Source organism: Trachymyrmex septentrionalis, unplaced genomic scaffold (assembly GCF_001594115.1).
Source record: "Trachymyrmex septentrionalis isolate Tsep2-gDNA-1 unplaced genomic scaffold, Tsep1.0 scaffold213, whole genome shotgun sequence".
NCBI classification, from domain to species: Eukaryota; Metazoa; Arthropoda; class Insecta; order Hymenoptera; family Formicidae; genus Trachymyrmex; species Trachymyrmex septentrionalis.
Window position 1 is genome coordinate 676249 of NW_017305321.1, and position 12755 is coordinate 689003.

The 12755-nt window shown below is 30.6% G+C and overlaps 2 protein-coding genes and 1 pseudogene across 2 annotated transcripts in view; 2 read left to right on the plus strand and 1 right to left on the minus strand.

Annotated features, from left to right (window-relative positions):
* Positions 1 to 880: 880 nt before the first annotated feature.
* On the minus strand, positions 881 to 3127 carry LOC108748170 (annotated as a pseudogene).
* A 1724-nt stretch (positions 3128 to 4851) lies between these two features.
* On the plus strand, positions 4852 to 10173 carry LOC108748179 (locomotion-related protein Hikaru genki). Its single transcript, XM_018486206.1, has 10 exons — positions 4852 to 5217; positions 6198 to 6286; positions 6864 to 7026; positions 7290 to 7463; positions 7620 to 7754; positions 8024 to 8167; positions 8235 to 8447; positions 8728 to 8934; positions 9385 to 9473; positions 9599 to 10173. Exons 1-10 carry the CDS (start codon positions 5121 to 5123, stop codon positions 9713 to 9715), a joined length of 1428 nt encoding a protein of 475 aa, XP_018341708.1. The 5' UTR covers positions 4852 to 5120; the 3' UTR covers positions 9716 to 10173.
* Positions 10174 to 10551: 378 nt separating this feature from the next.
* The window catches only part of LOC108748178, a 4602-nt gene continuing 2398 nt past the window's right edge, over positions 10552 to 12755 (plus strand). Inside the window, exons 1-3 of the mRNA XM_018486204.1 lie at positions 10552 to 10845; positions 11764 to 11960; positions 12062 to 12166. Of these exons, the coding sequence (XP_018341706.1) occupies positions 10752 to 10845; positions 11764 to 11960; positions 12062 to 12166 (396 nt within the window). The 5' untranslated portion in view covers positions 10552 to 10751. The remainder of the gene's footprint in view (positions 10846 to 11763; positions 11961 to 12061; positions 12167 to 12755) is intronic.

Genomic DNA, 12755 nt, shown 5'->3' on the forward strand with positions numbered 1-12755 from the left:
AAAATGTCCGGATCCACTGGATCCACGAATACCGATTAGGGTTAAAAAGATATTACAACATAATTTATTAAATCAGATAAAAATGTCATGTGATATATTAAGCACAGAATGAATTTCTCCTCTGGTTTTCTTATATCAAGGGTAATGGTCGATTTTCTTATTGAAAAATCACTGTTAAGTGTAAAAGTACGTGTTACTTAATTTTTATGGCAATGGGATGAAGTATACAATTCTTATGCACGAAATTCTGCAATTCATATTTCAATATAATTTACATCGTGTGTGTTTCTCTTTATCGGAGGACTATGTGTCTATAAAACTACAGAAACATACATCACACCGTACAACATCACATATAATGACTAAAAGTAAGAAAAAAAAATAAGATTAAGCAGTATAGGTATCACAATCGTTTTTATACTGTTATTAAGCAGATAGCTTTTTCACAAAATTAACAGGAAAAACGTAAAGTGTACTAGAGCATTAACTGATGTAACTAAAATGCCTTGTGACGAATTAAACAAAAACTTTATAGAGAGAATTTTGTTATATCACGAATAGTCATAGAATTTCTTATTAAGTCTAAAAGGAAAAAGACAGACGAGCATAAGTTATGCGAGGCTTATCTTCCGACGAGATTTATTTTACGTATAGAGATAGATTCGTTTACAGGAATCTGCAATAAAAGAAAAAAAATAAACAAATCTCTTTCGTTTGCTAGTTGTCATGATGTGCATCTTGCAAGTTTGCATTTTTACCATCAGAACTTGTTCAACTTATACTTAAATATACAAACGATTATTATAATACATTTTTTATTAATCCTGTACATAATACGTGTTTCAGTATATTTATTGATAAAATCCTGTCCTATTATTCTTTATATAGATGACGGCGGTAATTTTTCTATCTTCGAATGCGCATCGTAGTTTACGGATTCTTGTGCGGAGAGCCTGTGTTCCTGATCATCATCGAAGCTAACATATGTTCCAATTCTTTTATTTTCGCTTTGTCCTTTTGATGTATCGCGTGTGTACACAAACCCACAGTTTGTAAGCGTTGGTTGAGAGTGATAGTGTCTTCGCAGGATTTCTGGAGATATCGATGCTCCTCTTTAAGTTTCGCGATTTTACTAAAAGATCAATGATGAATTATAACTATAAGATTAAATTCTGGTTTTATTATTAATGTTATCGTCGCAGAAAAAGCTATCGTAGAATCTGCCACTAAAATTTCATTCTGATTTAGATTAGAAATAAAGCCGCAAGTGTAAGATTAAATTTTAAAAAGGTTTATTTTTTACAGCTGGACTAGCGTACACTTTTTATACTTAAAGTGAAACAGTATATGTTTAAAATTTGACGAAAACGAGAAAGAAAATTCTAGTGCAGCGCAGCAATAAAAAACAAACCTTACGTATAATAATATTACAAATTCCTAAAACTTTTAAAGTGAATCTCGCTCTGAAAGGTGAGACCTCTTAAAGATTGAAAATTGAGCCACTCGTTTTCAAGACTGGCTCAATTTTCACTCTTTAGAATGAGAGGTCATTCTAAAAAATTTAAGATTGAGTATTTTATTTAACTGCTTCTAGTTCGAGTACAGCGAATATTCGATAGGCTTATTCACGACGAGGTCAAACGTACTGATCGATAGCGACGATAACGCGCGAATTCTCATATTCAAGCTTCTTTAAAGCTTGCTCCATTATTTTGTTGCTCATATCCCGCTGATGTAGCTTCTCTTCTAAGCTCCGAATTTTTATTTTACACTCAGCTTCGTGCGTCTTCGCGGCTGCGGCTTGACTCATCAGGGACTCGCATTGCTTCGTCATCACGTCATACTTGATTCGCAATTGAACACTCTCGACCTGATTTTTCGTTTGCTGTTGCTGAGATTCGTTCGCCACCTCCGTGATCGCTCTCAGACGCATCTTTAATTCGTGAGAAACTCTACGCTCTTTCTCCAGCTCCAACTCCGTACTGTATAAAGCGTGACGAGTTTCCAGTAGTTCCTTCTGCGTCGTCTGCAGGGTAATCTGTCCTCGAAATGTACTTCATAATATAGCTATATAATAATTAATTGAATAAACTACTACAAAAAGTTAGTATTTATTCCGTAACAGGAAAGATTTTTCTTCTTTAAAAAGATGAAATTCTTGTTTTAATATTATTACTCTGTTTGATTTGGAAAAGAGATTAAGAATCAGTTTCCGAGTTAGTTTTAAATTTAAAAGTAAAGAATTTTTATTTAAAAAATATTTTTTTTGAAAATTATAATTTTCATAAAGATAATTTTGCATAAGTGAATCCAATTAATTTAATCAATAATTAATTTAATTGAGTTTCTAATCAACATTATAATTATATCATAATTAATTATAAATAGTATCTATAATTTTACAATTAATATAATTATATAATTCGTCTTCTCTAATATCGTAATCTTTATTTTCACATATTAAACAAACAAAAAAAATTGATTATATCTATTATTTATAATATATAATAATATTAGTTCACATTGTATCGTAATAGTTTAGGGTGATTTCGTCCGAATCCCGATTAATTTAATTGAATTTGCAAAATTTTGACTGTATAATTTATCCCATTCTAGTCTTTTTCTTATGTATTAAAAAATCAAACAGTAATTATTTTATTCACGTTGGTAAACTAACTAGTATTTGTTAATCACGATTAATTAAGTTGAGTTCGATCGAAATCGCCTCTTAGGTCTCGCTCTAAATATTCTCTAAATATCCTGTAACATCTATATAATAAAATATTCTGTAATATCTATAAATCTCTGTGTATCATTATTGCTTCGTGTGTTAATTTAGGGCATGTTACAAGTGTATGCTGGGCGTAAAAGGGTTAAGTACGTTTCGAGTGTTAATCAATATAGTAAGTGGAATTATATTTTACCGTGTTGCTTTGTAACTCGTAAAATTGTTCACGAAATTGCCGTTCTAATTGGGAAAAATCCTGCACACTCGGCATGTTTTCATCATCCATAATTCGCGACGTAAGTACTCCCGCCTTGGAATAATTATTAAGCAATGCGGAATGTGCCTGAAATTATCAGCTTTAATTTTTGTTTTTTACGTTAGAGTTTTCAAATAGGAAAGACCCGGTAGATTGTTCAGTAAGGAATTTAATTTAAATAGTAAATTATATATGATGTGAGATGACTTGTACGTAAAATTTTATACGTTTTACTTTAATTAGTTTAATTTGCAATATATTTTCGTTCTGAAGTATAATAATTGTGTGTATTAGTTAACGTCGAATACGTCTGAAGTTCTCAGCTTTACTTGCTTTTACCTGCGATTATTTTCAAGGCGATTATTTATAGGAACGCAAATGGCGGGTTTTTAAACATGACAGTTATACTTTATTAATTATAATTAATGCTATATGTAATATTCATAAATGAAATGTAATATCCATAATTTAGAATATTTATTAATCCATTAATGAAACTTAGTATCAATGAATTTGTGAATTTGTTCCAAATACGTGATATTATTTGTTTAATTCCGACATGTGTCTATTATTCCATACATTTATCTTATTTTATTATTGTAATTATATATAAAATTATTAATAAAAAATCTGCTAATGTACATATAAAATACTTAATCTCATCTTGTTCTACATATTGCATTATTTTATTAAGCTCGTAAATCTTGGCTGTACTCGAGTTCGCATTCGTACTTTGCCGTTTTTATTTTTCGCACATAAAATACCTGAATAGTGTCTGAGCATCTCTCCATTTTTCATTCTCATGTACTGCTGCATTAACCTTTCCAAAAGAAACAGAAAGATAGGTCACAGATGCTTAAAACGAGAACAAAGTGATTCACAGAACTTCTCTCGTAATAACATCTATATAGAATCCTTCTACAGGGTGCTTCGTTTTATTTCTTACGTATTTTTACATTTATAAATGATAAAAAAATTAAAAAGAGCTCTCATTAAAATTTAATAGTTTTGATAATGGACAAATTGTATTTAATTTAATGAGCCAATTTTTATCATTTTTAATGCATTAAGTGCTATTTAATATTTACGAATAATTTTGAAGAATGACGACAATGCTTAAATGATATACTCGTATGATATGCACAAAAAATCTCTTACTAAAATTTAATACAATACTTTAATAGTAAACTTTTAATTGATACATGACGATTTACATTATAATATAAGAAATTTGTGTGACGAATCAATTGTCTCTACAGTTTTTAATGCAATCAAAGACTATATATTTGATACTTATGTGTGACTTTGAATAGCTAAATAATACTATCTCATAGCACACTTTACTGCAACAGACATTCTGGAAATGTCCTCAGAATGTTCAGAAGACGTGTCCTCTGGATGTCCCTTGGAGGTCTAGATAAGTATTACTATACTCAAAGAATTGGTAATATTTTAATAATAGAATTCTTTATTATACCGCTCTTTATTATATCGTTTATATTTTTTTATACATCGTTCATATTTCATGAAATATAGTCCTTAACAATTTTTATAAACCAATTAAACATATTGTTTAATATTTATGTCATTTTGATTGGTCATTTAACATTTCTTATTTATCGTTGAAATTTATCGTATGAACTTTACAATTTGGCGAACATTATCACCCAGTATGTTCGCCAGAATTACAGATGTGGCACGTAGAAATGGAGTTCTGGGGTTGAAAGCAATGACGATGTAAAGAGAGAGAGAGAGAGAGAGAGAGAGAGAGAGAGAGAGAGGGAGGGAGGGAGGGAGGGAAAGAGAAAGAACAGAGGGTGACCGCATGCGCATCCCTCGGAATAGCGAATCTTGGACCACCCCCGCCGATTATGGATGTTTAGTATCGACGTTGTTGCTGGCGTGTTGTCGCACGCTCCAGCATCCGATTGCAGGGTGTGATAATTGCGCCCGAGAGTGCGACGTGAGAGTATCCTACTGTTTTGTGCGAGATAATGAACGGAATCGAGAGACGGCAGTCGAGACCGATCGACGACGCGCGATCATGCGTCCGCCTCGCTACCACGCTGCGTTAGCGTCCCTCGTCGTCGTTAATCATGGTCCTGCGTGACCGCGATTTACCAGAACACCAGCAACATGCCGTGCGACGATCGTTCGGGAAGGACGCGTGCACGTGTCGCAGCGATAGCGACCACAACGTTGTTCCTGTTCACGTTGAATTTCAAGTGCATAGGTGCGTGCATGGCACACATGACGTTCCAGTGCGGATCTTGCAACCATAATTCGCTTTTAAAGAACGTCGTAATTGATAAGAAATATTTCTGAATAATAAATTAAAAAATAAATAGTATAACGAAGGATAGAATTTGTAAAATCTCTCGGATGTTTATATATAGGCGATGCAATTTATAGGAATCAACTTATGATTATATAATAATCTTGAATGAGATATCATATTTCTATATAAAAATTTTTGAGGAAAGATATTAATCGTATCTGTATTATTATCATTTAGTCGGAATACAATATTATGTGTCAATCTCTTCTCGCCATGCGTAGAAAAGATCCGCATAGATTTAAAAAATCGGCTTTTAAAAATTCCCAGAACTGTAGATTTTATTTATTTCTTTATAAATGTCGATCTTTAATACATTTTATTCTAAATAACTTTAATTCTATCTTTTGATATAGAAGATAAGCAATCTTTTCTATTTGTTAAACTTATATATAAGCTTATGTATACCATTTTATAATTTAAATAAGAATCTTTTCATTTTATTTTACAGTTAATTATTTAAAAAAAAAAAATTAATTTTACTTCTTAAGTTCCACTTCTTATAATTGAGTTTACCTCAATAAAAATTTAAATTAAAATTTGTTTATCCAGGTTTTAAATCGCCGCCGAACTTTTGTGTATTATTTTCAAATACAATGTAGAAAAATCTGTAATTTTTTAAATAAAAAAACAGCCTTAAGTTATCCCTAAACAACATTCAAGGAGAAGCACGTGCAACTTCTTGACTACAACGCAACGACAGTATACCTAATCGGTTTCATGTGCTACGCGATCGAGTCGGATCGATTTCTATTCGGCGTTCATCGCGCAAGCCGCTATAAAACGTGATCGATTTTCGGACGTTGTTGCAAGGGTGTGAGCGAGCGAACTAAAAGTACACTTTCAAATTCAAATCTCTAAACATCTATGTGTTGCAGATACCGAGAATTTGGGACTGGACAACGTTTGCATATTGAAAGACCTTCATCCTCTTCTTATCGTCACCTATAAATATCTTACTATGTCTGTGAGTATATCGCTTTTGTGTGCTACTTTAGCAGTGAAATTGTTAATAACCAAAACTTGATAATCCTTACTATCAACTTGTTGATAGTAAGGATTTGAAAATCCAAAATTGAATGAGTTAACAAATTTAAAATCTTATAAAAATTTATAAAAATTTTTATCTGCATTTTTATTTGTATATATTTAATGATTATTACTATTAATCGCAATTGATTGAAATTTCAAGTGATTTAATTATCGAAAAGAATAATCAGTAATATATCAAAAATATCTGTATTTCCAGTCGAAAATCATTCATAATCCATCAACGTCAAATCGATGTTAATTCAATATCGATCGACGTCGAATCAATGTTGATTCAAGATCCAATCATTTCTGGCGTGGATTCTTTTTATAATATAATGAAATATTCTAAATTTATTATTACAGACTATAAATAAAGCTTTATTACTATTTAAAACTAAAAAATTTTAGTAAAAAAGTACAAAGAAAACATAACAGAGTTAAAAAATGTAAATTCGGGAGCTTTTTTCTAGTTCTTGGTCTTGAATATTTTAGAGAGCAAATATATATTACAGATACACACAATTCGTGTACCTCACAATGAACGACTGATGGTGAGATGTCGAGAGATAGGTAAATACAAGTTTATTGGTGATTCCTTGTTGAACTGCCGCAATGGCACGTGGGATGGAAAGACACCTAGTTGCGTGTCTACCACGGCAATCTCCAATTATACCGGTACGTCGTAATATAATCGTATTTAAAATCTCTACATCGCAAATGCCTAATAGACACGATGGAAACAATAGACGTATATTCAAGAGGCTACTCCAATTACTCAAAATATTATGATTGATGGAAAGAAATATATGGAGAATATTATACGTATAGATATATTTTGATGTGTCCTGTTTGATGTGATTTTTTATATTACCGTATCAAAATACGTCGTCGACAATCTCTTTTAAATTTTGATCCTCGCGTTTTTCGAGGATAAACAGAAGATGTACCACCAACTATCGATTTCGGTCTACCTACTGGTTCGGCCGTAGTAGAGCCGACCGGTGCACTCGCCGTTTACCCAGGAAGTATCCTTCATCTGGAGTGTCTCTTTGCTAGGAAGTTGGGCAATCCCGAATGGACATGGACCTCAACGTTCCGTCGATATCTGACAGGTGAATCTGAAAAGTGCATCGAAATCTTGAATGTGTTTGTATCATTAAAACATACGGATTTCAATAAAAGTTTTTTCTTAATAATTTGCGAAATTTAAACGTTTGTTCTTAAATACAATTTATATTATATATTTACTTTTTATTTACTTATCCTAGGATGGGCGATCGCTGCACGGGAAAGGGATTTGAAGTATCGCCTCTCGATATATTATGCCAAACCGCCGGATTCCGGAATATATACGTGCACCACACCGAAAGGATTGAACAATTCTATACAAGTTCGTGTTGTAGGTACGGCCACTAAACAGAACACTGTTTTGTAAAATAACATGTTAGTTTTAGAACTTATGATAATTATCGCATACATTGATCGCATTCGTCAGCGAGATAATTCTATCATTACTGATTACTGATTTATATATCAATCAGAATTCTGATTATCTCAACTAAACTTGTAATAGATTGAACCAAGAAATTCTTATTTGTCTATTTTTAACCAAAATTTCAATTAATGGAACCGGACTCTTTTTTCAATTAGTGGCTTTAATTAACTTTTGCAGATGTTCAATGTCCGGTATTAAATGTCCCGGAGCCGCCGTTAATTAGTCGCATCGGAGGCAGCCGAATGGGAAATAGTGCTATTTTCGAGTGTCCAGTAGGCTACAGATTAGAAGGTGCTTCCAGAATCACGTGCCAGTATAACGGTACGAAGCAACGCTTGCTTGCCAGCGAGCACAGTTAAACATAAAATTAAGAAAATTGCTCTTGCAGGCAAATGGTCGACGGAGATGCCGCATTGCGAGAAGATCAAATGCTCGGAGATAATTATCAGAAATAATGCATTGTTGGTATTAAACGAGCACAATAGCACGTATGGCGAGAAAGCTATCTTCACCTGCATGTGGGGATACAAACTTTTGGGCTCGCAGAGTATGACGTGCGAAGGGGACGGCAAGTGGAACGGATCTATGCCGACTTGTCAAAGTAAAACAGTCATTTTAGAATTTGTTATTCTATTTTTAAAGAATTTTTAAACAGCAATTCTAAAAATATCTGAAAAACTTTTTCGACAAACTGCAACATGGTTTAAAAGTTTAAAATCAATCGAGTTGAATGCTCGGCTGAAATTATTTTTAGACTTAACTTTTCTTAACTGGAAGAGTGTAATGCTTAAAAAAATAGTTCTTGCAGAATCAGTTAGATATAATCAGTTATAATTAATGTTAACAAAAATAACATCGTAGTTAATAAAAGATGTTTATAGAGATCATTTGTCCTGTACCGGAAACGCCACAAAGTGGACGCATCGTAGAGCAACCGCGATATACTAACAAGAAACAGCCGAATCATGGCCGAACATACAAAGTCGGCGCCTTAGTGAGATTTGCCTGTCAACCAGGCCATCAATTGATAGGAGAAGCGGTTATCATATGCACCGAAAACGGTACTTGGTCTCACGATCCACCTGTATGTGAGTGTCCGTATAGTTAAATTTTATAATATTATAACGTTTGAAGTACAGTTGATAATTCTGCATTAAATAACATGAAAAAATTGCGCCACTTTAATTTTTTGTTTTGTAATTTTACATGAAAAAAACAGTTTTGAGTTAAAATATCTAAAAAAATTTAGTTGAATACACATCTGAAAATAATTATGTTGTACTACAATCTATAAATAATCATATTGAACGCTCAAACTGGCTGCTAAAATATCAAAATCTTTTATAGCATTAAAATGTTTAAATTCTTATATAATTATCTTAATCTGTAATTGGCCTAATTTTTTATGTACATACTTCAGCCTAACTATTTTTTCCGTGCATGAAAAAATAACACTAAAAAATTAATGTTATACTGTTTTCTTCATGTTTTTGGAATTGTTAAAAATTTCAAACAAAACAAATTATGTAATATTCTAGGTAAGGTAAGGTGTCCTTATCCAGGTGATCCACCTCATGGTCGAATTGCACCTCTCAAGTTTTGGTACAAACCAGGAGATAACATACAGGTGATTTTAATTCTTTTTTCTGCTTGGTTCATTAATTTATTATCATATATAATAAATATAATAAGATTGTCATATAAATGGTTAGATTTTCCAAAATTATTGTAATTTTGAAATGTATGAAACAGGTAACATGTTCGCCTGGCTATGTGACTCCTCTGGAACCAGTGAAAAAACCATCGTGTCGGGAAAATGGCATTTGGAGCGCACCACCGCCACCTTGTCGATCTTACAAAGAGGTGTGAGAGCGAACACGAGTTCTCTCATTTAATTCTCAAGAATCTCTCACGGACTACTGCGCCATTTTATCTTACATGACAAATTCGATATTTATTATACGGGTAGCAACGTGCATCAATATACGATAAGAGAAACATTGAAATATGAAGCACTCATTTTGTTTTGAAGTGTAGACTAATTACTTAAAGTTAATAATATTATTGGACGATGAATATAGTTACAGTTACAATTTACCGAATCGACAAATAATCACGAGTAGATTACACTGAAAAGAGCATTTTGCGTTAAACGTAGACTATGGAACGACCACAGTATTTTGTTAATTCTCTTCCAAACGTACAACGATTTTAATAAAATCCCCTTTTCTTAATATACTCTTAATAAACATTTTCCCACGATCATTTCTACTTATTTTTAACACTGAAGCACGCCGTTTTCTTCGGATACAGAATATAGATGTTAACGAGCATTTAAAAATATTAGTAACATATAGTTAATACAAAAACTACAAGTAATTTTTATTTATTACATAAATTTTTCATATAAATATTTACATAATTTTTTTAATTATGTAAATATATATATATATATATATATATATATATATATATAAATGGAATAAACTGTCCATTAAGATCTATGAGTGCTATGATTTGTATAGCATTTAATAACTGATTATAACATTTATATATTAGTCTGAAATATAAGTAGAAAAATAAAATAGTTTTAATTAATATAATTATTTTATTATTTAAGTTGCCTGCAAACTTCAAATAAAACAGCTTCTTTAAATTAATTGTACGTATGTATATGTATATACAAAGGTAGTTATGTGCGCGAAGATAGTTATATACTGCATACCTGTAGTTACTGTTCTCGTTATTCTCGTTGCCATAATAACCATGGCAATAACCATGATAATAACTAGAATTAGTATGCAGCGCGCAATTAATCGGATAATGACAGTTTCCTCGCTTGCCTGTAACGTGATGTTTAATATTCGATGCTGCAATCTATCGAAGACCAAGGAACATCATAGAAATGGGTCGTGCGAAAGCTCCTAAAGAGATACGTGTGGAGACATGGCTTATCAGGGATAAAATAAGTCGTTATCGTGGAATTCTGAAATTGCATGGTTAAGTATTGTTTAAAATTACAAATTTGAGTAGATGAATATTCGTTCTATTTCTAACAATTAAATAGAGAAAGGATTATCTTAGGATTATATCTTAACAGTTATATTTTACATTAAAAATAGATTATATCCGTGACAAAAATGTTTTTTTTTAATTCTTTATAAGTATAATTTTTCAGAATTACTATATAAATTTCAGATTTTTTTTTTAAATCGTGTATAATTTTATTTAACTTTTAATTAATAATTTTATTATAACTTTTTAGAAAATTTCTTTAATTTTTTAAATATAAATTGGAATACTTTTCAAAAATACTAAAAAAATGTTACACATTTTCTAGAATTTTTTATACACTCACGAGAAAACTCGAGAAACTATTCCTCACCGATTTTAATAAACAAAGAAAAAACAGTTGCCTAAAAAAATAGAACAATTTTTTAATTTCTTAATTTTGTCAATTTTTTTACTATGCCATTTTTTTTTTGAAGGATTATGTGTATGTGAGTAAATATATGAATTTGGAAATACTAAGATGTTTCATTCTATTAATTTAAAAAAAAAATTATAAAAAATTTAAAAAGGTTTAAGAGGCTACATTTTTCAAAAATTTTTATAATTTTAAAATATAAAAAATTAAAAATATAAAAAATTAAAAATATTATAAACTATTATGAGAACTTTTTTCACTAATATTAAATTAAATGATGATATTAGAGAATTAAATGAATCATTTTTGCAAATGAAACTTATTTATCTGATATTAATATTTTGATTGTCAACAGTACTTTTTTAGATACAGATAACATAAATTACATAGAATATTGTACAAGAATCCATTTTTGACATTTCTGAAATAAAGCTCATTTCAAAATAGCTTAGTAAAGAATAGATTCTAAACATATGTTTTGAATACTCAGCACGCGATAAGAAGCTACAGCTATCGCAAGCAACGAAATTGAAATCCATAGTATCCAAGAAAATCACGTCCCTAGATGTCGATGTTAAGAGACATTATGAAATTGTCAGTCATCTTCGTGATGGTGGTAAACAACCTATTCTCAGATTGCTAACTGATAAAAGAGTCTACTTGGCGGTCAATCACCTAAAACCATCCGTAAGAATAGACCAGCATTGGCTTCGAATTTTTTTAAAATAATTTGTATTTTTCGCGGACAGTTCTGAAATGCACTATAATATGAAAATTTGATATCTTAGGAAATTTATGCGGCAATACATCAAGATTGCAGTTCGAAACGACGACTCTTGGACAAGCTTTACTATGAGAAAAAAAAAAGATTGAAGCGAGGTATCGAATTACAGGTAGAACCTAATCTTTATACGTTATAATAAATCCTTAAGCAGTTAGAATAATAATTAGTGAAATATTTACATATTTAATATATACATATAGAGTAAAAGAGTAGGAAAATAATGTTTGTTTATTTAAAGTATATCTTCTACTTTTAAAGATATAAAAATATTTTAATACAAAAGTTATATATATTTAATATTATTATTAAAGTGTCATAATATAATGCTAATAATAACTTTTCTGTGGGTGGAGGAATAATTGATTCGTCTCATTATTCAATACATAAAGTATGATTGTTAAAAAATTAATATTTTACAAGATATCTTATATTTTATATTAAAATATGTGCTAAAATAAAATATAAATAAATATCTTACATACTATTAATTTTTTTAATAAGTCTACTTACTTTTACAGATTAATTAGCTAAATCACATTATGTAAAAAAAATTACATAATTCTATTTAAAAAAATGGAAGTGGCTTTGAAATCTCCAAAGTTCCTCCATCCACAGAAAAGTTATTATTATCATATTATGATCCTTTTGATACTATACAACTTATGTAATTAAAATATTTTCATGTTTCTAAAAATAGC